The sequence below is a fragment of the Trachypithecus francoisi genome, unplaced genomic scaffold, assembly GCF_009764315.1.
Source record: "Trachypithecus francoisi isolate TF-2019V2 unplaced genomic scaffold, Tfra_2.0 Lachesis_group5, whole genome shotgun sequence".
Taxonomy (NCBI): Eukaryota; Metazoa; Chordata; class Mammalia; order Primates; family Cercopithecidae; genus Trachypithecus; species Trachypithecus francoisi.
The window spans coordinates 113392918-113415162 of record NW_022681470.1 but is presented as its reverse complement, the minus strand read 5'-3'; the positions used below and the strand labels follow the sequence as shown (position 1 = coordinate 113415162).

Sequence of the window (22245 nt, the reverse complement as noted above, 5' to 3'; positions counted from 1 at the left end):
GCAGTGAGCCAAGATCACACCACTGCACTCTAGCCTGGGCAACAGAGCAAGACTCTGTGTCCAAGAAAAAAAAAAATCTGGATTTTTTTCTTGCTTATTTTTATTACTCTTCACGGTTTTTTTAATGTATTTATTTTTGAGTGTACAGGTTAGCAACTGCCCTCCTTACCAAGGAGTCCTCCAGCTGCCTGACAATTACCTCCAGGTCCATCCTTTGCCAAATAACACTCATCTCGCCTGCATTGTGACTGTACCGATAAATTATACCCTGCCTGGATTTCAAGGGAGATTCCACTATGAACCCACACATACATTCTTCATATCATGATTCCTTAAATCACTTAAGGGTTCCTAAGGAAAAAAATGGCCAAAGTTATCATAGTAGAACTGATGGTAAAATGGATGCCCTCCTCTCCCATTTGTGTGTCTGTTTAGTATGTAAAAGTAAACACTCATACACATATGACACACAAATACACACTTGATTTTTAAATTATGTTTGGTTTTTTTGTAATTCCTGTTCTTGGATTTCTGTGTATTGACGGAGAAATCAGAAAAACCAGGCCAAGTGGCTCACACCTGTAATCCTAGCACTTTGGGAGGCTGAGCCAGGAGGATCGCTTGAGCCCAGGAGTTTGAGACCAGCCTGGATAATATAGGAAGACCCATCTTTACCAAAAAATACAAAAATTAGTCAAGTTTAGTGGTGCATGCCTATGGTCCCAGCTACTTGGGAGGCTGAGGTAGGAAGATCTATTTGACCTGAGAGATCAAGGCTGCAGTGAGTTGTGACCGCACCACTGCACTCCAGCCTGGGTGACAGAGTGAGACCCTGTCTCAAAAACAACAACAACAACAAAAAATAACTGATAGATCCTAATAAAAATCTATTTTATTCCCTGAGGCAGCTATAAGTTTGACTGCCTGTCACATTCACCACAGCGGTTTTCCTGTCTCTAAGCCTTTATCTAAATTTTCAACTCACCTCCCAGTCCTATCACTCCATAGACATTACTTATTACTCCCCTAAGAAAATCGAAACTATTCAGCCTGGGCTCTCTTGCCATTCTCTTTTGCTTTCTTTAGTTTTCTCTTTATTTCATCCATTATCTTTGTCTCCTTCCTATGTTAGAGGAATGGTTTTCTTTTTCTTAGGCTGAGCATCCCCCACCCCAGTACCTACACACGATAGCAGAGAGAACAGTATGTACAAAGGCCTGGGAGCTTGAAAGAGCAAAGTTGTGGAAAAATACAGATTTTCCTTTGTGGGCAAGTGGGCTTGAGAGTTAAATAGGCCTAGTTTGAATGCCAGTTCTTCTCTACCGCCTCCTACTTAAACGACCTTGAGTTCAGTTCTCTCATCACACTTCATTTCCCTTATCTTTAAAGTGATGAGGCTCACGCTTATAATCTCAGCACTTTGGGAGGCCGAGGCACGTGGATTGCCTGAGGTTAGGAGTTCGAGACCAGCCTGGACAACATGGCCAAACCCCGTCTCTTAAAAACACACAAAAAAATTAGCCTGGCGTGGTGGCAGGCGCCTATAATCCCAGCTACTCAGGAGGCTGAGTGAGGCAGGAGAATAGCTTGAATCCAGGAGGCAGAGGTTGCAGTGAGTGGAGATCACATCACTGCACTCCAGTCTGGGTGACAGAGCAAGATTCCGTCTCAAAATAAATAAATAAATAAAGTGAAGAAAATGCCAGCTACCTCACAAGGTTATTAGGAGGTTTCATAGCATATGGTAAGCTCTCAATAAATGGTAGCTGTTCTTGCTGTTATGGCTGGAGTAAAACTATGACAGTAGTTCCTCTTAAAATAAGGATTTGCTTATTCCTAGAATAAGCATTTGTTCATATTTATGCCTCTTGCATTAACTATGAATATAAGCCCTACAAGGTCAGGAACTCTGTCCTCATCTTTATGTTTTAAACACGTACCACATGCGCAACATATACAGTAAATGTACATTATGTGTTGAATGAATGAATGGTGTAGCCTAATATATATTGATTGAATTTATAAAGTAAATTCACTTTTTTCCAGCTTCCTGTGGATAATTAAAACCTTCCAAAGACTTTCAGATCACATTGTTAGGAATTTGCTTCCTTCCTGTTACACTGTTTACAAATACTGGCTTTTAGCACATTACTTTTGCATGTTAGACTTGAGTGAAAGTATGGGTGTGCTTTTTAACATGTCATCAACAATAGTTAATTAATTGCTTCTTTTTTTCTTTCCTTCAGGGAGGTGGTACAAGCAAACTGTGTTCGCTGGAGAAAGAAGTTTTCATTTATGTGCAAAATGAGCGCAAGTGCTGCCACAGGCATCCTAGATCCTTGTATCTACAGAGTGTCTGTGAGGAAGGTATAAAAATAGCCTATTACTTCTTCCCTTTCAGGAACCATAATTAGTTCCATAGTCACTAGCTTGCTTTGTTTAGCTCTGCTTTATCTTTTTCATTAGAACTGTATATGCAGCTTCACTTCACACTTGCTGTAGTAATTAAAATACCATGGCAAATATGATGAAGAATCTGAGGTTATAAATTACAATTATTATTCAAGAATCTTCATCTCACTATACATATAAGTATTAATCTTATTTGTATTAGTTTGGGGACTATATATATCTATATCCACTATTTGTTAAATACCTAGTTTTTATTAGGCATTGTTCTGGGAACTTTATGTGTAATATATCCAATAACCCTGAAATTAGGTGTTATTTTCTCCATTTTCAGGAAAACCAGCGCTCTGAGAAGTTACTTGCCCAAATTTACATAGTTAATAAATGGCAAAGTAGAGACTCAGAGTTTTCTGATTCCAAGTCTGTTTTCTTTCCTGTATATTGTCTTTCCAGTGTTAGGTTGAAGCAAATTACCAATAATCTTTTAAAAATGGTAATTTCATATGGTTCAACTTTGTGTGTGTGTGTGTGTGTGTGTATGTATGCGTATGTTTTACTTGCCAAAATAATACATATAATGGTCAAAAATTAAATAGAGAAGAAGGATTTAGAATGAAAGCAAGTCTGTGGCCTTGCTCTTTTCCACGCCAGTTCTGCGTCCTTCTGTATCAGAATACCATTGCCGTGGTATTTTAAGTATTATATAAAATATTTAATATGATATACCAAATAATATTTTAAGTATTATATAAAAGAAGCCATAAAAGAAAAATTAGTAAACTCAACCATATAAACACTTTATGCATTGCAAAATATAACAGAAACAAAGTCTTAAATTGGGGAAAATAGTCACAAATTGTGACAAAGGATGACTTTCCTTAGTATAGAAAGAGTACCTTCAAATAAATTAATTTTAAAAATCAACAGCCCTTTAGAAAAATAGGCAAGGGGCAGAATAAACACTTCACAAAAAAACTATAAATAGCTTTTAAACATAAAAATATGCTGAATCTGACACAAATTAAAACTACAAATTAGATACCATTTTTTACCTATAAAGTTGACAAAAATAAAAAAGTTTGATAGTGCACTCTGTTGCCTAGGACACAGGGAAGCAATCAGTAACCAGCCAACGGTGCTATTCCAGGCACTGAGAGGACAGTGGTGAACTGGAATGAGTTTCTGCCCCGAAGGACTTTACTTTCTGGATGGAGTTGGGGGAGGTGTGATAGGAAAGACAGAGACCGTAAACATGTGGCCAAATAAGATTATTTGAGGTCATGATAAGTTTTATGTGTAGGAAACAATTCAGTAATGGAGAATAGCTTGGGCAAAGGAGATTATTTTAGAGAACTGAGGCAGGAGTCAATGAAGACTTCTCTGAAAGGTAACATTTGAAGAAGAGGCAACCATGTAAAGGTCTAGGGAAAGGCCATTCTAAAGGAGTAGGACCTGAAAGCAAGAAGTCCCTGTATTAGTTTCCTAGGACTGCTGTAACTAAATAGCACACTCTGGGTGGCTTTAAACAACAGAAACTTATTGTCTGAGTTATGGACAACAGAAGTTCAAAGTCAAGGTGTCAGCAGGGCCATGCTCCCTCTGGAGGTGCTGGGGGAGAAACTCACACCTCTTGCCTAACGTCCAGCAGCCTCAGGCATTCATTCCTTGACTTGTGGATACATTATTCCATTCACATGATTGTTTTCTCCCTTTGTGTCTTCACATCATTTTCCCTCTGTGCATGTCTGTTTCTCTGTCAAAATTTCCTGTTTTTATAAGGATACCAGTCATATCGGATTAGGACCTCATTTTAACTTGAGTACCTGTATGAAGACCCTATTTCTGGCCAGGCATGGTGGCTCACACCTGTAATCCTTGAAGTTTGGGAGGCTGAGGCAGGCAGATTGCTTGAGCCCAGGATTTCAAGACCAGCCTGGGTCACATGGAGAAATCCCATCTCCACAAAGAATACAAAAATTAATCAGGTTTGGGGGCATGCACTTGTAGTCCCTGCTACTTGTGAGGCAGAGGTGGGAGGATCACCTGAGCCCAGAAGGCTACAGTGAGCCGTGATCATGCCACTATACTCCAGCCTGGATAACAGAGCCATACCCTGTCTCAAAAAAAAAAAAAAAAAAATAGACCCTACTTCCAAATAAGGTAACATTCTGAAGCAAGGACTTCATGTCTTTTTTTGGATTAGGGAACGGGGGACATAATTCAACCCATACCAGGCCCTACAGTATAATAAACATGGAGATTATTTTAATACTTCTGAAATTAATGGACTAACTTGTTGCAGACCACTGCTCCCTCTAAGAACTATTAGAAAAGCTAGACAGAATATCCAAAACAGCTGCTTGAAGGCATCGGAAGCTACTGAGGTAGTCAGGACTTGAGGGGCTTAGAATCCATAGAGAAGGGAAGCATAGAGATAAGCCTGACATTTGGCATTGCCTTTACCCTCAAAGCATTTTTTGATTTGCAAGTAGTGGCAAAGAAGCTGCGCACAAAAGAATGAGCAGTGAAGACACTAAGTTGAGATTGCAGCAATCTTACAGGTCTAAAGGAACAAAAACGAATCTGGGGACCACCAGGGAGGAGGGGCCTTGGCAAACACCTCAGGCTTTCAGTTAGGACTCACTCTCTAAGAGTTTCAACCTACTAGGAAGAGTGTAATACATACAGATCAGCCTTACAAAGACTGAAACCCAGCCTCCAGTCAGCTCAATCCCTTTTTAGATGAAGGTGATCTGCCTCTTCCTTACTACTCGCCGAAAGCAAATGTGTACCTTCTCCTATATCACATCACTCTGAACCTCAAATTATTTCTTCAAGTTTTCATACACAGCTATCAAGCATATAAAGAGACATGACTACATGACCAAAAATCAAAAGGAAGAGTATATGATAAAAAGAGACCTATGGAAGATACAGATTTTGGAAAGATCAAAGACAAACTTTTACAATAACTATAATTAGTGAACAAGATGGAGAATTTCATCAGAGAGCTAAAATTGTTTAAAAAAAAAACAGCAAATTCTAAAACTGAAAAGTACATTAACTAAAATTTAAAGCTAAGTAAACGAATAAAACTTCAACAGATGGATTTAACAGCAGGTTTACCATAACTGAAGAGAGCATTGGTAAATTGGAAAATAAGACAGAAGAAAATATTCAGGCGAAATCACAAAGAGAACAAGGGTGGAATACGCAAGAAAGAAGGTAAGACATGTAGGAGACAGTGGAAAGGTCTAACTGTATAAGCCCTAGGAGGAGAGACGAGCGTGGCTGAGAATCTTCTAAAACTGATCAAAGATATCAAACCACAGATTCAGAAGTACTGTGAACCCTATGCAGTGTAAACAGCAAGTCTGGCATGTTTAAATGACAAGACCAGCCTAGCTGCGGTGTGGGAAACAGAGAGGCAAAGTTCTTGGTAGTGGGATTGGATGCACTAGATCAGGCCGGGCCTTATGAAAAGGTTAGATCTAATTATAATTGGAAGTATTGGAGGATTTTAATAAGGAGAGACATCATCTTCTGTAAGATCACTTTTGCTGCTGTATTAGATAAATCACAGAAACCACTTAGGTGTTTTTTGATAATTGAAGGGAGAAGTGCTTATGTTTTGATATAGAGTTACAACATATAAATGGTCATTATTGTGCAGCCAGATATCCAACTAAAAATAGAGGATTCTGTTACTATGGAGTGGGGGGAAATGGATAATTGGGATATGACTAGCATTCTTTCTACAGAGGTTGAGTGAAGGAATAGGTCCAGCAAATGAGAGTGAGGAGTTGCCAGTGAGGTAGGAATAAAACTAGGCAATTGTGGTACTGTGGAAGTTCAGCAAAGAAAATGATGCAACAAAGGAGGTGGAGTGGCCAAGCCTGTCACCTACCGCTGAGATGTTGAATAAGATGAAGACCAGGAACCTTTGGCTTTAACAAAATGAAGATCATTGGTAATCTTAAGAGCTATTACAAAGGGCTGAGCACACCTATAATCACACCTATAATCCCAGCAATTTGGGAGGCCGAGGAATGAGGACTGCTTAAGACCAGAAGTTTGAGACAAAACTAGGCAACATGGCAAGATCCCATCTCTCCAAAAAAAAAAGAAAAAAAGAAAAAAAATTAGCTGGATGGGGTGGCATGCACCTGTAGGCTTAGCTACTCAGAAGACTGAGGTGGGAGGATCTCCTGAGCCCAGGAGTTTGAGGTTTCACTGAGCTATGGTCATCCCACTGCACTCCAGCCTGGTTGACAGAGAGAGACCCTGTCTCTAAGAAATAAAATAAATAAAAAATGAAAAAGAACTATTGCAGAGGGAAAATAAGGATGAAAGCCCAATTGGATTGGGTTGAATAGAGAGTAGGATATAGCAAATATAGATAAGTCTTTTGATGAGTTTGGCTATACAGGGGAGCAAATAAAAGAATTAGCTAGCAGAAACAAGAATCATCTGGAGAAAATTTTGTTTTCTTAAGGAAAGGCACTAGTAAAGAATATGACAGTCACCTAATGAAAATGCGATCATTCATAATGGGGTAGATGTAGTAGTATGGCCACACCTGAAATCAGTGAAGCAGGGAAGGGGAGGAACAGCAAATATTCATGAATGATAATAGAGTTTATCATAGATTGTTCCTTAACATATTTGTATTCACCGCTTGAAAGATGGAAATGATAGATAATGCATTATAAATAAATAATCTATAAATTATCTATAAATAATAGATAATTGCATAAGTACAACCTATGCAAAAAAGATGAGACAACACCATCCAGCAGATGCGTTTTTAAAAGTAGGTAGGGAGTGGGGAATGTGCTCTAATAATAACGACAAAGACATATATACAAACACATACCATGTGCTAGGTATTGTCCTGAGTGTTTTACACTTAATTCTCACAGCTGTATGAAAACAAATCTAAAGATTTGACAAATTTATGTACCGTGACATATTTTAAGTTAAAAAAGACACATATCTTTTTTTTTTATTATTTTCACTTTGGTCAACCTTGTTCACCTTAGGTAAGAGGGTTTGTACTATACTAAATGTACACTTTTACATGCATAGAGTATCTCTTCAGTGATTCATAAAAACTGGTTGTCCCTGGGGGGTGGTTTCAATTCCTGTTGAAATCTTTCTATACTATATTAGTATGCTTAACTGAGTAAATAATTTAACCTTTCTTTGGTGATTCAGGTTTTTGCAGTGAGTCCACAACACTTTTTGACCATTTCTTCAGCGAATAGATAAAATATTAGCTTATGTTCTCACCATTTGTCTCATTTAGATTAAAGTGAAATGCTAAATAAAAATTCTGGTCATTTGGGGGGCTTGTGGGAGTCTAAATAGTTGGATTTAAGATCATCAGAATTTTACTGTCTATGATATTTTCCAGCATATATATGTCTACTTCAGAATTATTTGACATATTTATTTTTAAATCTTTTACTATATGATATCCTTAACAGTATTTTATGTCTTTGGCAGGAATTAAAAGGTGGAAAAGCTTATGCAAAGGTAAGCAGATGTTCTTTAACTGCTTTGGAACATGTAATGTTGCTTATTGCTATTTATAGGCTTAAAAATTAAATTGTTTACTCTTCTAATATCTGTTCAAGCTTGTCTCTTTTTATATGACGCAACTTGGAGATTGAACAGTTGGATCTAACAGTAAATTATAGGCATATTCTTTCTAAATGCTGATTATGGAATGTTATTCTTTAGATTCAGCCTCCCTGCTAGAGGATGATCTCTAGTTTGCATTAAGCCATAGCATGTGATAATTCAAAGGATCTTACCTGGGAAGTGTGGCCAGGCCCACCTCCCCCCACTGTAAGAGGACCTGTCCTTTTTGCTGTCTTAGCACTCTGTGTATACATGATAAGTACTGCTGGTTTTTACTTTTGCTAGCTCTGTGGAATTACTAGTGGATGTGCTCACCTGTTTGCTGACGAGAAGGATTTAGTAACAACATTACCAGAAACTCACATAGTCCTTTTTTACTTCCAGTCTCTGTGAATGGTACCTCCATCAATCCAGTCACCTGAACTGAGAGATTGTACACTAGTCTTTTTTTTCCCTAACTTTTTAAATTTTGTTTTTTTTATTTTTGTAGACATGGGGTCTTGCTATGTTACCCAGGCTGGTCTCAAACTCCTGGCCTCAAGTGATCCTCCTGCCTTGGCCTCCCAAAGTGCTGAGATTACAGGCATTAACCACCTTGCCTGGCCCCTGTACATTAGTTTTAACCTCCATATTTACTGAACACCCTAAATCTAGTTGGTTGCATTGCCAGGATGTTCTTTGTTAAAGTCATAGAAAACCTTCCTCAACTAGAGATTTTTTTAATATTACAAAACAAGGAGATGTGAGATAGACTTGCTCCAGAACTGGTCAATCCACTCACTGAAAAACATCATCAAGAACTCATTATTTTTCTCTTTCCATTCTGCCATTCTCTATGTGACGACTTTGTTCTTGGCCAGCTCCCCTTCTGGACACCAGGTGGCTGGCTGCTTAATTTTAAGTCAACACATTCACATATGACAAAAATCCAGCTGCTTCTCCCTGTATTACATTTTTTTGAGTGAGGAAACATTTTCTAGATGACCCTCAGAGGGTTTTCCCATACCTTTCATTGGCTGGAACTGGATTATATGCCCACCCTAAACTGGTTGTGGGCAATCGGAATGGATTGCCATGGTTAGCTTAAACTAATCACAGTCTAACACTGAGCTAGGGTTTGGGTTTCCTTCCTTGTACACATGGATGAACTGAGACTGGACACCTGAATAAAACCAGGGTTTTGTGACTGGGCGTGGTGGCTCATGCCTGTAATCCCAGCACTTTGGAAGGCCATGGTGGGAGATCACTTGAGCCCAGGCATTCATGACCATCGTGGACAACATGGTGAGACCCTGTCTCAGTAAATAATTAATTAACTAATTAAAAATAAATCAAGGCTTTGCTATCAAGGAATAGGAGGGCATTGATTCTGGGCTAGGCAGACAACAAGGTCTGCTGTAGTTGACCTGTCCTCTTCATTTTTCCTCTCTAAAAAGGTCTTGAAACCATACCTTCTCTCCATTCCCAGGGCCACTGCCTCAGGTTATGCCTTCATTATTTTTTATTTACAGCCTGCAGTGGCCTTCTATCTGGTCTCTCTGTCTCTGTTATCTCCCTCTATCCTCCATATTATTGCCAAAGTAATCTTTCTAAAATTAAAACGTGATCATATCATTCCCCCATTTTAAGTCCTTTAGCAGCTATTCATTGTTTATAAAGGAAAATGAAAATTTCTTAACCTGGCGTGTAAGACACATCTTGTCATCTCTACTGTCATCTGCACATTAACACACACATACACACTCATACACTCATCCTTATGCCTCACACATACCACCCTCACAAACCTCCTGGAGTATCCCATGCTATCTTATCCTTTTGCTTTATAACTTGATGTCTTTTCCTACCATTTTTATATTTCTCCCTCCTCTTGTCCTGTCAACTCATGTAGCATTAAAGACTTAGCTTAGTCATCCCTCCCCACTGAGAACTTTTCTTTTCCTCTGTTTCTTGTAACTGTGTCTTCCTCTATCACAGTACTTTCACACTGCATTAAGGAATCTGTTCACTTTTCTGTCCTCCCCTATTAAACTATAAGAGTAGGAATGACTTCCATATTACCTGCAATGTAGATGCTGAAGATTATTTCATGAATGAATTAATACCTGTGACAAATACAGCTAGTGTTTATGTATATATGCCATTTCATGAGACAGTTACTCAGTGAAGCCAAAGAAAAAGTCGTAAGGAAACATAGACTTTCTAATTCTTCACTAGAATGTAAGCTCTTTGAAGGCAGAGTAGATGTCCTGTTCATCACTGTTTCCCAGTGTCTACAACTGGGCCTGTCATATAAAAGATGCTTGATAATATTGACTTCACTCATTAGTAACTGTTAGCCTGAAATATCACATTGACATGCCCCACCTTTTAATATACTTTCTTAATAGGGGCTGTCTTAGTTAGTTTGGGATGCTATAGCAGATTACCATAGATTAGGTGATTTAAACAACATTTATTTCCCACAGTTCTGGAGGCTGGGAAGTCCAGGATCAAGGTGCTGGTGAATCCAGTGTGGTGAGGGCCTGCTTTCTGCTTTGCAGATGTCTGTCATCTCGTGGTGTCCTCAAATGGCAGAGAGCAGAGAAAAAGGAAGCAAGCTCTCTTGTGTCTTTTTAAAAGGGCATTAATCCATTCTTGAGGACTCCACTCTCGTGACCTAATTACCCCTCATAGGCCCTGCCACCTAATACCACCCTTTCGGGGGTTAGGGTTTCAACGTAAGAATTTTGGGGGAACATAAACATGCAGGCCTAAGAGGCACTGATCAGATTCTCCCCTTTTTTAACTTATTGACATTGTAATATACCAACATTACAACAGTAGATGGTAAGCCAAAGGGCTGTTCTTTTATTCAACAAATATTTATTAAGTGCCAGACGCTGTTCTTGGTACTGTTCTAAGTACTGGAGATACAGCAGTGAACAAGACAGACAAAAACCCCTGCGTGTGTGGAGCTTACGTGCTAATGGGAGCAGGGGTCGTTGGAGGGACAGACAATAAGCAAATATGAAATATGTGTGTACATGATGTGATGATAACTACTAAGGAGAAAAATAGAGCAGGTAAGGGGAGGAAGGTGGTAACTACAGGGTAAGGGAGGGAAGAGGGATGTGATATAGGATGGTCAGGGAAGGCCCCTTTAGAGAGATGACTTTTGAACATTGACCTGAATGGAGTAAAGGAGAAAGCTATAAGAAAATCTGAGGGACAGCATTTCCGGCAAAAGAACAGTAAGTGCTAAAGGCCTTGAAGTGATCTTGGCATTTTCAAGAAACAGGACATTGTGGCTGCCAGAGTAAATGAGGAAAAGGAGGAAATGAAGTTGGTCAGGTAGCCAGGCACAGAGCAATAGGAGACTGCAGAGAAAACTCTTTCAAGAGGAATGAGATCATGTCCTTTTCAGGGACATTGATGGAGCTGGAATCCATTATCCTCAGCAAACTTATGCAGGAACAGAAAATCAAACACTGCATGTTCTCAATTATAAGTGCAAGCTGAACAAATGTGATCACGTGGACACAGGGAGGGGATTAGCACACACTGGGGCCTGTCGGGAGGGGGCAAGAGCATCAGGAAAAATAGCTATTGCATGCTGGGCTTAATACCTAGGTGATGGGTTGATAGGTGCAGTAAATCACCATGGCAAACTATGCGATAAACATGCATGTCCTGTACATATACCCTGGAACTTGAAATAAAATTAAATTAAATTTAAAAAACTCTTACAAGAAGTTTTGCTGTAAAGAGGGCAGAAAAAAAAAAGATTCAATAGCCTGGAAAGAGATGTAGGGTGAGGTTTTGTTTTGTTTTCTTTTGTTCATTAAAGTAGGAGAAAATCCAGCATGTTTGTGTGCTTTTGGGAATGATCCAGCAGAGAAGGGAAATTTTAGAATGCACAAGAGCAGAAAGAATAACTGAAGTGATTAACTTGAGTGGGCAAGAGGAGAGTGGTTGACCTCAGACAGTACTGTAAGTGGGAAAGCAAGTATGTGGGCACAGATGCAGGTAGGTGAGTGGATGTCACTGGCAGTAAAAGCTTATGGAAGTTAAGTGCTCTTTTGATTGCTTTAATTTTCTGATCGAAATAGGCAGTAAGGTCATCAGCAGAAAGTGAGGATGAGAAAGCAGTGTTGGAGGGTCAAGGAGAAGGATAATGTATGAAACAGGGTGCACTGATAATGTGTGATCAGTCATGTGAGTCTTCACATGCCCAGTTGGATATGGCTTTGTCCTGGACATATCCAGGCTTTTTCTGCTGATGTTTTGCCCCTCCAAGAGAGGCAATAAGACAGCTGGGCGCAGTGGCTCATGCCTGTAATCCCAGCACTTTGGGAGGCTAAGGCGGGTGGATCACGAGGTCAGGAGATCGAGACCATCCTGGCTAACATGCTGAAATCCCATCTCTACTGAAAATACAAAAAAAAACATTAGCCGGGCATGGAAAATACAAAAAAAAAAAATTAGCCGGGCATGGTAGCGGGCGCCTGTAGTCCCAGCTACTCAGGAGGCTGAGGCAGGAGAATGGCGTGAAGCTGGGAGGCGGAACTTGCAGTGAGCCAAGATCATGCCACTGCACTCTAGCCTAGGCGACAGAGTGAGACTCCATCTCAAAAAAAAAAAAAAAAAGAGAGAGACAATAAGACTAGAGTAACCATGTGCAAATTAGGTGGGTATTACTGCTGCTTGATGTGTGTTTGACTTACTGCATTTGCGGCTTGTCCTTCGACTGCTCTCTGGGTTCTTATTCTTCATTCTTTTTGTATCAATTAAAAGCTGTTAAAATAATGCTCCAGCCTGCAATTAAAATATTCATCTCGAATGCAATTTGTATGTGCCCACTGTGTGTTTTAAAACCCTAAGGCAAACAACTTAGAATCACACCAGTTTTTGAAATGTATAATACTGTGAAATGTATAATACTTTTTATTGTATATTTATGGAAACATGCTTAATAAATTGCAACTCAATTCATTTTTTGTTGTTAATAAAAAGACTGTATATACACTTAGTCATGTAGACTTAGCTTGCTCAAAAAATGATATAATGATAAAATGGGGTTGATTTGTTGTACCACATGGAAATGAGAAACAGGGTTGAGCAACATCAGAGGAAAGACTATACGGCAACCTTTGGCAGCTGCAGAAAATGGGGACTGAACCTGGGCAGTAATAACAAGAAGGAACAGGTTTGAGCTGAACTTCTGCACAGCAGCAGAGAGGGCTGATGTGGGGCAGAGCTCTGAGAAAGGGATGAATTAGGTGTCATAAAGAGAGATTCAGTTCAAGGATGATCAGCAAGAAGACACTGGTACCAAAGAAAATAGGTGATTCACTTAAGTCACTCCAGTTCTTGCATGGGGAGTGAAAACTTAATAACCTGCAACTATCTGCCTTCAGCACTGGTTAACTTGGCATAGAGCCTGACCCAGAATAGGGAGAGGAGAGTCTAATCATTCTTTTCTATGTGTATGCAAATTATCACTCTTGGTTTGCTAGTATTTCCCACAGGGTGGTATGAATACCATTACTTGCAATGATTTTAGCTGTTTGATACATATTATTTTTACTTTAACAGTAATATTTTTTTTAATGTATATAGAAAAAATATATTTACTGCATCAATTCTGATTTCAGAGATCCTGTTGCTGAAGACAAGAATAAATAAATAAATTCATATAAAAGGTGAACCAATTTAAAAACACAAAGCAAATAGTAGAACAGGTATTAAGTTGTCAAAAATTACAAATAAATGAAGCTGGAGAAAACCTGTCTAGGGTATGGGTTGAATATTTATTTTAAGAAGCATATGATAGAAGCCTACTAGATAGTCTATTAATATAATTCTCTTTCTTTTCATAGCTGGGATTTGCAGATCTAAACCTGGCAGAGTTTGCTGGATCAGGAAATACCACTCGCCGCTGTTTACTGGAAGGCTATGATACCAAAAATACAAGACAGGATAATTCCATTCTTAAAGTAAGCACGTTTCAGGATTTACTTGTCAAGAAATAGGATTATCTGCCTTTAATAAGCATATGTATATATTGTCAAGGACAAGATGTGAATCACTGCTGATATGATAAACTGACCATACCACTGAAGTATTCATCACCTAGGGAAAAACCCCATCTAAGTCACAAAAGCAGTGAAAAGTAACAAACGTTCACCTTCATGGTCCTAAGGTGTTTTTCTTTGATGTTTTGAGCATTCAGAGAATACGTACACCACTACAACATAAGAGCTCATTGGGAGGAAGGAGCATGATGAATTAATGAATACCTTAAAATATCTGTAGCTCCCATAAGGTGATTTACAGAGCAGCTGTGATAGGTACATAGAAGCCACTGGGTTCTCTTGTAAACTAGTGAAGTGACAGATGGAACCCACTTCTGGGCATCTGCCCGGCTTTTTCTAAGTACCATCAGGAGCTATGTACTCTAGTAATGAGTGCGAATGTATACTTCATCGAGTTAATTGTAGTATTAAGTGAGATTAATTGAGAAAATATTTGTAAAGTACTTTGCACCTAGGAAACCCCATTAGGTAAACCTTTTGCAGTGTTACAGTTAAGTTACCCCATGATCGTAAGTTATCTAATAAGGAAGGAAAATAATTCTGAATAAAAACTGGGTGTTCAGAAGTTAGTGAAGCAAAGAATTACCTTATACTCTACAGTTTTCAAACTTTTTTTGCAGCAAATCTTAAGCTCTGCACATATGAAAATGTGTAAAATGGTTGTTATAGCCAGTCCAGTGCATAAAATGGTTTTTGTAATCCTCACATGAATTTAGCAGCTGGAAAGAAAGGTGGGACAGTGAGTTGATATGGGAAGGAAAATGTTCAGAAGACAAGGAAGAAATTAGAAAAGTATCACAGTATAAACTTCTGTACACATCATGTTGATTGTATAGCTTTGTGGTTTTATAACTCTAAAAAGTTTTCAAAGCACTTGCCCATATCTCCATGAGATGAACAGGGTTAGAGAGATGAGGATAGATTGTTATTCACATTTTATAGATGAAGAGCTGAGACTAAAGTATCTCACAAAAGTAGTCAGTGGCAGAGCTGGGACCACAGCGCATATCTTCTGCTGCCTGGTCAGGGGTCTTATTTCCTCATATTTCTTATATGAAAAGATGGATAATTCTCTGAATGACAGTGTTTTCATTGGAAATTGAAATAACTTTTTAATTTCAGACCCTCACGTTCCTAAGAGCCAACTCATGGAGTAGTTTCCTTCTGGCTTCCCATTCATCCTTCCATACCATCTGGCCCACTTTGTCCTACCAAAAAAACATACTTTTTGAAGATTACACCATTCAGTCATAACACTCTCTCCTTTCCTAATCTCTGCCATCTCCTGACCCGTTAGGTACCTTCTCACTCCTATCCATTGATGACTTAGCTCGTGGCTCACAGTTTTTCTCTATATCTCTTCTCAGGTCATCATTTTTCCATGGCTTCACCATCTGTGCGGGCAAGCTGGCGAGCTAGCCTTGTGCACTATCTTATCTGTATTTTCTTTCCTGATAGCTGATCATCTATGAGTCTAAGGCTTCTCAGTTACTTAAACTCCCTATCTCCAGCAATATTTTCCTCCTCATCATCTCAGTTCCTACTCCCATGGTCACACTCTAGAGTCTAGACCTTTTTACTCCTAGAAACTTCACCCCCCAAAAAAATTTCAATTTAAAGTTTTCTTCCTCCTACACTATCTGTTTCCAGTCCTCTTAGTCTCCTACTCACTTGGCTGTCTTTAACCTTACCACTTTCCCACTATCCATCAGCCCTGACTTGCTTCCACTTCCCTCTTTATCCAGCTTAAATTTCATGGTCCATAAGGCCAAGAGTTCAAGACAAATCTGGGCAACATAGTGAGAACCCCATCTCTTAAAAAAAAAATACTCCTGGCTCCTCTGTCCCTGTCTCCCTGCATTGTCTGAATAATCCCCAACTTTTGTTGAACTCGGTTATTAAATATCTATCCTTGCATGCTGAGCATTGCTGAAGAGAATCACACAACCAGACTAGCTGTCATTACTGAAGCCGTGCTCACTGCCATCTGGCAGTCATACTCTACTTCCTTCATATGCTTCCTTTCTCAATTTTAGATATTCTATCTCATACCTTTTTTCTCCTCGTCTCCCAACACACTATTCTTGCTCTCAGATACTGGCCTTGCCTTATCCTATTGAGAAAACAGAAGCCATTAAACTCAAATTCCTTCATCTTTCCATCACAGACTTTACCTGCCTCTCTTGCCTTATCCTTTTTGTCTCCTGTTACAATGGATGGCATGTCCCCTCTCCTGTTAGAAGTCAGCCCTTCCTCTTGGCTTCTGGAATCCAAAGCTTGCCTAACCAAGAGCTTTACCCCTTAGATTATCCCCTCTTCTCATCATCTCTACCTCAAGTGAACCATCCTCATCAACATATAAAGAAACAGCTCCACTATCTCCGATATTTATTTTAAAAAAGGACAAAAATTAATCTCTCATCTTCTCCAACTACTGTCTCACATCTCTGTTCTAGTTCACTATTCAGTTCCTTAAAAGCTGTATGTGCTACCTCCATCTCCTTTCTGAGACATCCATGATATTCAACAGTGCAGTTTTGATGGAGTTGGAAAGCAGACCTCAGGGTTCTATGAAAGAAGAGATGATGAGGAAATCAGTGCACTAGGATAGATTTGCCATTTAAAGAGGAAAAGAATAGTCATGGAGGTGCTGGGGTGAGGAGATAGGAATGAAATAAGGTTATATAAGATACATGTCAGCCATTAGCTGGAGAACATACAACAATGTACATATCATTTTATTCATTAAGACTATGAATTTTGCTATGTGCAGCCCTGGGATCACATCTCAGCTCTGCCCTTTACTAGTTATCTGGTTTTTAAAATATCACTTAATCTCCTGAGGTTAAAATGAAAATATTGTTCTCTCATAGGAATACTGAAAATTAAAGGAAATAATGCATATTAAATACATAGCTTGTGCCTGGCACATAATGAATTCTCAAATCATGATTGTTGTTAATGTTGTTGTTACTATTACCATTATCATTATTATTCCCATAAGAACATAAAGAGGTCCTATGACTGACTGTTAAAGGTAGTCAGCAACTAGAGAATAGCAGCATCTTAGAAAGTATTAGAAAAGCTTTAAATCCTGACTGGGCACAGTGGCTCACACCTATAATCCTAGCACTTTGGGAGGCCAAGGCGGTAAGATCACTTGAGGCCAGGAGTTCAAGATCAGCTTGGACAACATAAGCAAGGCCCCATCTCTACAAAGGAAAAAAAAAAAAGAAAAGAATTCGCCAGGCATGGCATGCACCTATAGTCCCAGCTACTCAGAAGGTTGAGACAGGAAGATCATCAGCCCAGGAGTTTAAGACTGCAGTGATCTGTGATAGCACCACTGCACTTCAGCCTGGGTGACAGAGCAAGACCTTATCTCAAGAATTTAAAAAAAAAAAAAAAAACCTTTAAATTCTGATCTAAAGCTGGAACAAAGGCCAGAAGCTTTTTACTCTTAGAAGCTACCAGCCAGCATCCCTTGAAACATCAATGTGGCAACTTGAAGGAAAACATTACCAGACACTTAGGCACCACAGGAATTTGGGAGTAAAGACAGACAGATTAGCATGGCCACACACCCACAGGATTATTACTGGTGAATTATTATTGCTATTTGTTTCCATTATTTCCGTTCTGATTTTTGCGGTTTTGAGGTTTTGAATGTTAAAAATTATTTTAATCTATATGGAGCAGTAATTTAATATTGAATATAACCCACTTCTTTTTTTTTTTTTTTTAATAGAGACAGGGTCTTGCTCTGTTGCCCAGGCTGGAGTACAGTGGCATGACCATAGCTCACTATAACCTGAAACTCCTGGGCTCAAACAATCCTCCTGCCTTAGCCTCCCATGGATATAACCCAATTCAACAATCATTTTATTTAATGCTTTTCCAATAGAAAATATCGGACTAGGTGCTGTGAAGGAAGCATTTTATAATTTTTTATAATCGTGATGTTTCTTGTTCTATGTTTAGGTTTTGATCAGTATGCAACTGATGTCTGGTGACCCATGTTTTAAAACGTAAGTTGATACCCAATAAGTGGATTATGTATCTAAAAGTATAAGAAAGATTTATTTGTTTAAATTTTTACATTAATATTTTGTAGTGCTTATGGGAAAATACCAGTTAAGAGATAGTTTCTTCCATGGGAGACTGACTTGACCTTCTTAGAAGTTATGTTTACCTGTTATCAAATGAATTCTCCATACTCTAAATTATTAATGCTATAGGTCCTTTATCATCTTCAGGTTTTGGATAAAATTATATAAACAAAAATTTTTAATACAGCTCCTGTGAACATATTCATTTCTTCAGTAAATACCTATTAAGTGCCTTACCAGGTGTTAAGCCATATTCTAGATACTAGAGAAACAGCAATGAACAAAATAGGTTAAGTCCTTGCCATCCTGGAGCTTATATTCTAAGAGGAAAATGGACAATAAGCTAACAAGTAAGTACATAATACAGCGATGGTCATAAGCGCTTTGGAGAAAAAGGATGGGAGGGCCATCGTGAAGAGAAGTGTCACTATTCCATATATAGTAGTCAAGGGAGGCCCCCCCTTGTAAAGATGATATTTGAGTAGAGACCTGAAGGAGGTGGGAAGCAAGTCACATCGGCATTAGGGGAAAGAGTATTTGAGGTAGAGGAAACGAGGACAAAAACCTTGAGGGAGAAGTGTTCTTGGCACGTTCAAGTAGCTGCCTGGAGAGCAGCAGGTCTAAAGCAGGGTGAATAAAGTGACGGGTGATAGGAGATGAGGTCAGATGATAAGGAGTCTTGTGGCCATTATAAAAAGGACTGCCACTCACACTCTGAGTGAGATAGAAAAGCTATTGGAGGTTTTGAGCAGAGGAGTAGAATTATCTGACTTGTGGCTGCTGGATAGGGAGTAGACAATCTGTAGGAGTAACAAAGCGGACAGGGACACAAATAAGTAGATAAAAGGCTATTTCAGTAATCCAAGGTTTTGAGCCTGAGTAACTGGACAAATGGTGCTTTCATTTGTTGAGATGAGATAACAAGTTCGGAGTTTGGATGTTAGACATTTTAAATTTGAGGTCCCTATTTAACATCCAGCGGGGCATGTCAAGTAGGCAGTTGGACAGATCAACTAGAGTCCAATAGGGAGATCTGGGCAGGAGATAGAAGTGTGGAAATTATTACATCATCCACATACAGGTGGTAATTAAAGCCATAAGACTTGAATAAATGACTAGAGGGAACGAGTAGAAATGGAAAAGGACCAGAGACTGAGGTGGAGACACCCCAGCGTGTTAGAGGTCAGGGAGACTGGCAAGAAGAAGGAGCAAAGAAACCACGAGTGTGATCGGAGGAGGAAAGCAAAGCAGAGTCCTGTCCTGAAAACCAAATGAAGAAATGGCCTCAGAAAGGCAGGAGTAAACACCTGCATCACATGCTGCTGTAGTGGGTTTCAGAAAATGAGGACTGAGGATTGACCCTTGGAATTTGCAGTGCAGAGACTGTTGATGACTTTGGCAGGCACTTTGGTAGAATGCCCTTAGACTAAAGCCTTTGAGCGTGGGTTAAAGAGAGTCTGGGAGGAGAAAAATTGGAGACAGTGAGTATAAACAGTTCTTGTGAGGGGTTTTGCTTTAAAAAAGGAACAGAAAAATGGAGTCATAAGTAAAGAGAGGATTTGGAGTAGGGCAGGTTTTATTCATTTTTAAGATGGAAGATGGTATAGCATATTTGAGTACCAATAGTATTGGCTCAACAAGAGGGAGAAACTGATGATCCAGAAAAGGGACTGTTGCTGGAACAGCATCCTTGCATTGTTGGAAGGGAGGAAGGCTGAGAACATAGCTACTGATGCAGGTAGAGGAGAAATGGAAGCAAAGAGAAGTTCTTTTCTAATTGCTTCTGATTTCTTAGTGCAGTAGGAAACAAGGTGCTCATTGAAGAGCAAGGACAGGGAAGATAGAGGAAGGGGTTTGAAGAAAGGAGAAGGTGTGCAGAAGTCTCACAGAGTGTGAGCATGAATGGAACAGGAAATGCAGGATTGCTTCTCAGCAGCCTTGAGGACACTTAATGATTAAAAATGAAAGTTCGTTGATATCATTGAGCTATCAGAAAAATACACATAGAAAACTAAAGAAGACATTACCTCCCTGTATATCAACTTCATGTTTTTAATAGCTGTAACTTAGAAAGCAACACCTGGCCAGGCACAGTGGCTCATGCCTATAATCCCAGTACTTTGGCAGGCTGAGGCACGAGGATCACTCTACAAAAAAATACAAAAATCAGGTGTGGTGATGCATGCCCGTGGTCCCAGCTACTTGGGAGGCTAAGGGGAGGATTGCTTGAGCCTAGGAAGTGGAGGTTGCAGTGAGCTGAGATTGCACCACTATACTCCAGCCTGGGCGACAGAGCAAGCCCCTATTTCAAAAAAAAAAGAATCAGTTCTTGATTAAAACCACACATCTTCCTATAACTTAGCCTTCCTATGCTGTCTTCTCAGAAACCATGGTTTCCTGACTCCTTTATTTTCTGCTTTCTTGGGATTAAACCAATTTTGCTGTAATATTTTTGGTGTCTCGGGTAACTGTTTTTCTAGTGGAGTAAGATTTAGGGTAAAATAAGAAAATGAGTAGCAAAACTTAGTAGAAGAAAATAAATTGATCATTCCTTCTCATGAACTTTTTATGGATATTCCCTTTCTTGCCCTTTCTCTGCCCTTTTCTCTCTCTACTTAAACTCACACATTGAAGAACTTGAAAATAGATCATCTAATGTTTTATATTATCTCCATAAATTTAATTCTGACAATCTGGAGTTTATATTTACAGAGAAAGACTTTTGTAATTCATAAAAATAAGCAGACATTCCCTAATTCCAAATACATAAAAGTATTTTTCAAGAATCAAACCCTCAACAGTTTTTCTTTTCTCTTTTAAATTGTTCAAATGTCATTGAAAAAGGGGAAATTCTAACACATTCATATACTTGTACATACTGAATATGTACTGAATAGAAAAAACATTTTAGCTACTGATGTAAAAAGTAAATTCATTTTATCAGGTTATATTTAAATATATATCAAATATGTAAAATCACATTACTTTACAGCTAAAAAGAATGTTGGAAGTTGTCTAATCCAGTGATTTTTTTTTCAGACTATTTAGCTACAAAATCCTGTGTTCAGATATAATATGAAGCCAGTCACAGTGGCTTATGCCTGTAATCCCACACTTTGGGAGGCCAAGGCAGGTGGGTCACTTGAGCCCAGGAGTTCACAACCAGCCTGGGCAACATGGTGAAACCCTGTGCCTACCAAAAATTAAATTAAAAAATTAGCCAGGCATGGTGGTGCACCTGTAGTCCCAGCTACTCAGGAGTCTGAGGTGGGAGGATCACTTGAGCCCAGGAAGCAGAGGTTGTAGTGAGCCAAGATCATGCCACTGCACTCCAGGCTGGGTGACAGAGCGAGACCTGTCTCAAAAAATAAAGCAAATATATTATGAATCCTAGTATATAAAATTTTACTCTATGTTCCCTACAACTTAGGTAAGATAAGAATAAATTTTCTACTGAGCACTCTCCCCTATCTGTTTCTACAAGACCCTAAAAGATATCACGAAACCAGTTTTAAAAGTGTTGCTGTAATCCAAATTCTTATTGTACAGATGAGGAAACTGAGGCACAGAGCAATCGAGTGACTTTACTGAGTATCTTTTTCCAGAACGAAGATGTAAATAACTGCTGGAGGGCTTCATTCTACTGTTCTCTGCTTTTGTCTGTCTTTAAATTTTTCATGATATAAATTTTTTAAATTTACTTGAGAAACAAGAGTACAGCAGATCCTTAGTCTCAAGTTTAAATCCTAGTTTTAATATTTTCTGAGCAGAAGATCTGTAACATAGATTGTATAATTCTTCTGAAGCACCAATTTTGTACTATAAGACCAGAATTTATGAAGACAGCTGGTAAGTCAGCCTAACCACCTACCCTAAACTTTATTTCATAGTTCTCTACAACTCATCAAATATCCACCAACTCTCGTAAAAGAATGAAACTCACTCTGAAAAGTGCTGATAAAGAAAAAAGATATTTTAAGAGAGAAAAAAAGATATTTTAAGAG

General features: G+C 38.9%; 1 protein-coding gene across 1 annotated transcript in view; it reads left to right on the top strand.

The window, feature by feature from the left end:
* Positions 1-22245, top strand: part of FAM102B (family with sequence similarity 102 member B) — a 69456-nt gene that overhangs the window by 34344 nt on the left and 12867 nt on the right. The window contains exons 2-5 of the mRNA XM_033200102.1: positions 2247-2367; positions 7918-7947; positions 13917-14033; positions 18114-18160. Of these exons, the coding sequence (XP_033055993.1) occupies positions 2247-2367; positions 7918-7947; positions 13917-14033; positions 18114-18160 (315 nt within the window). The remainder of the gene's footprint in view (positions 1-2246; positions 2368-7917; positions 7948-13916; positions 14034-18113; positions 18161-22245) is intronic.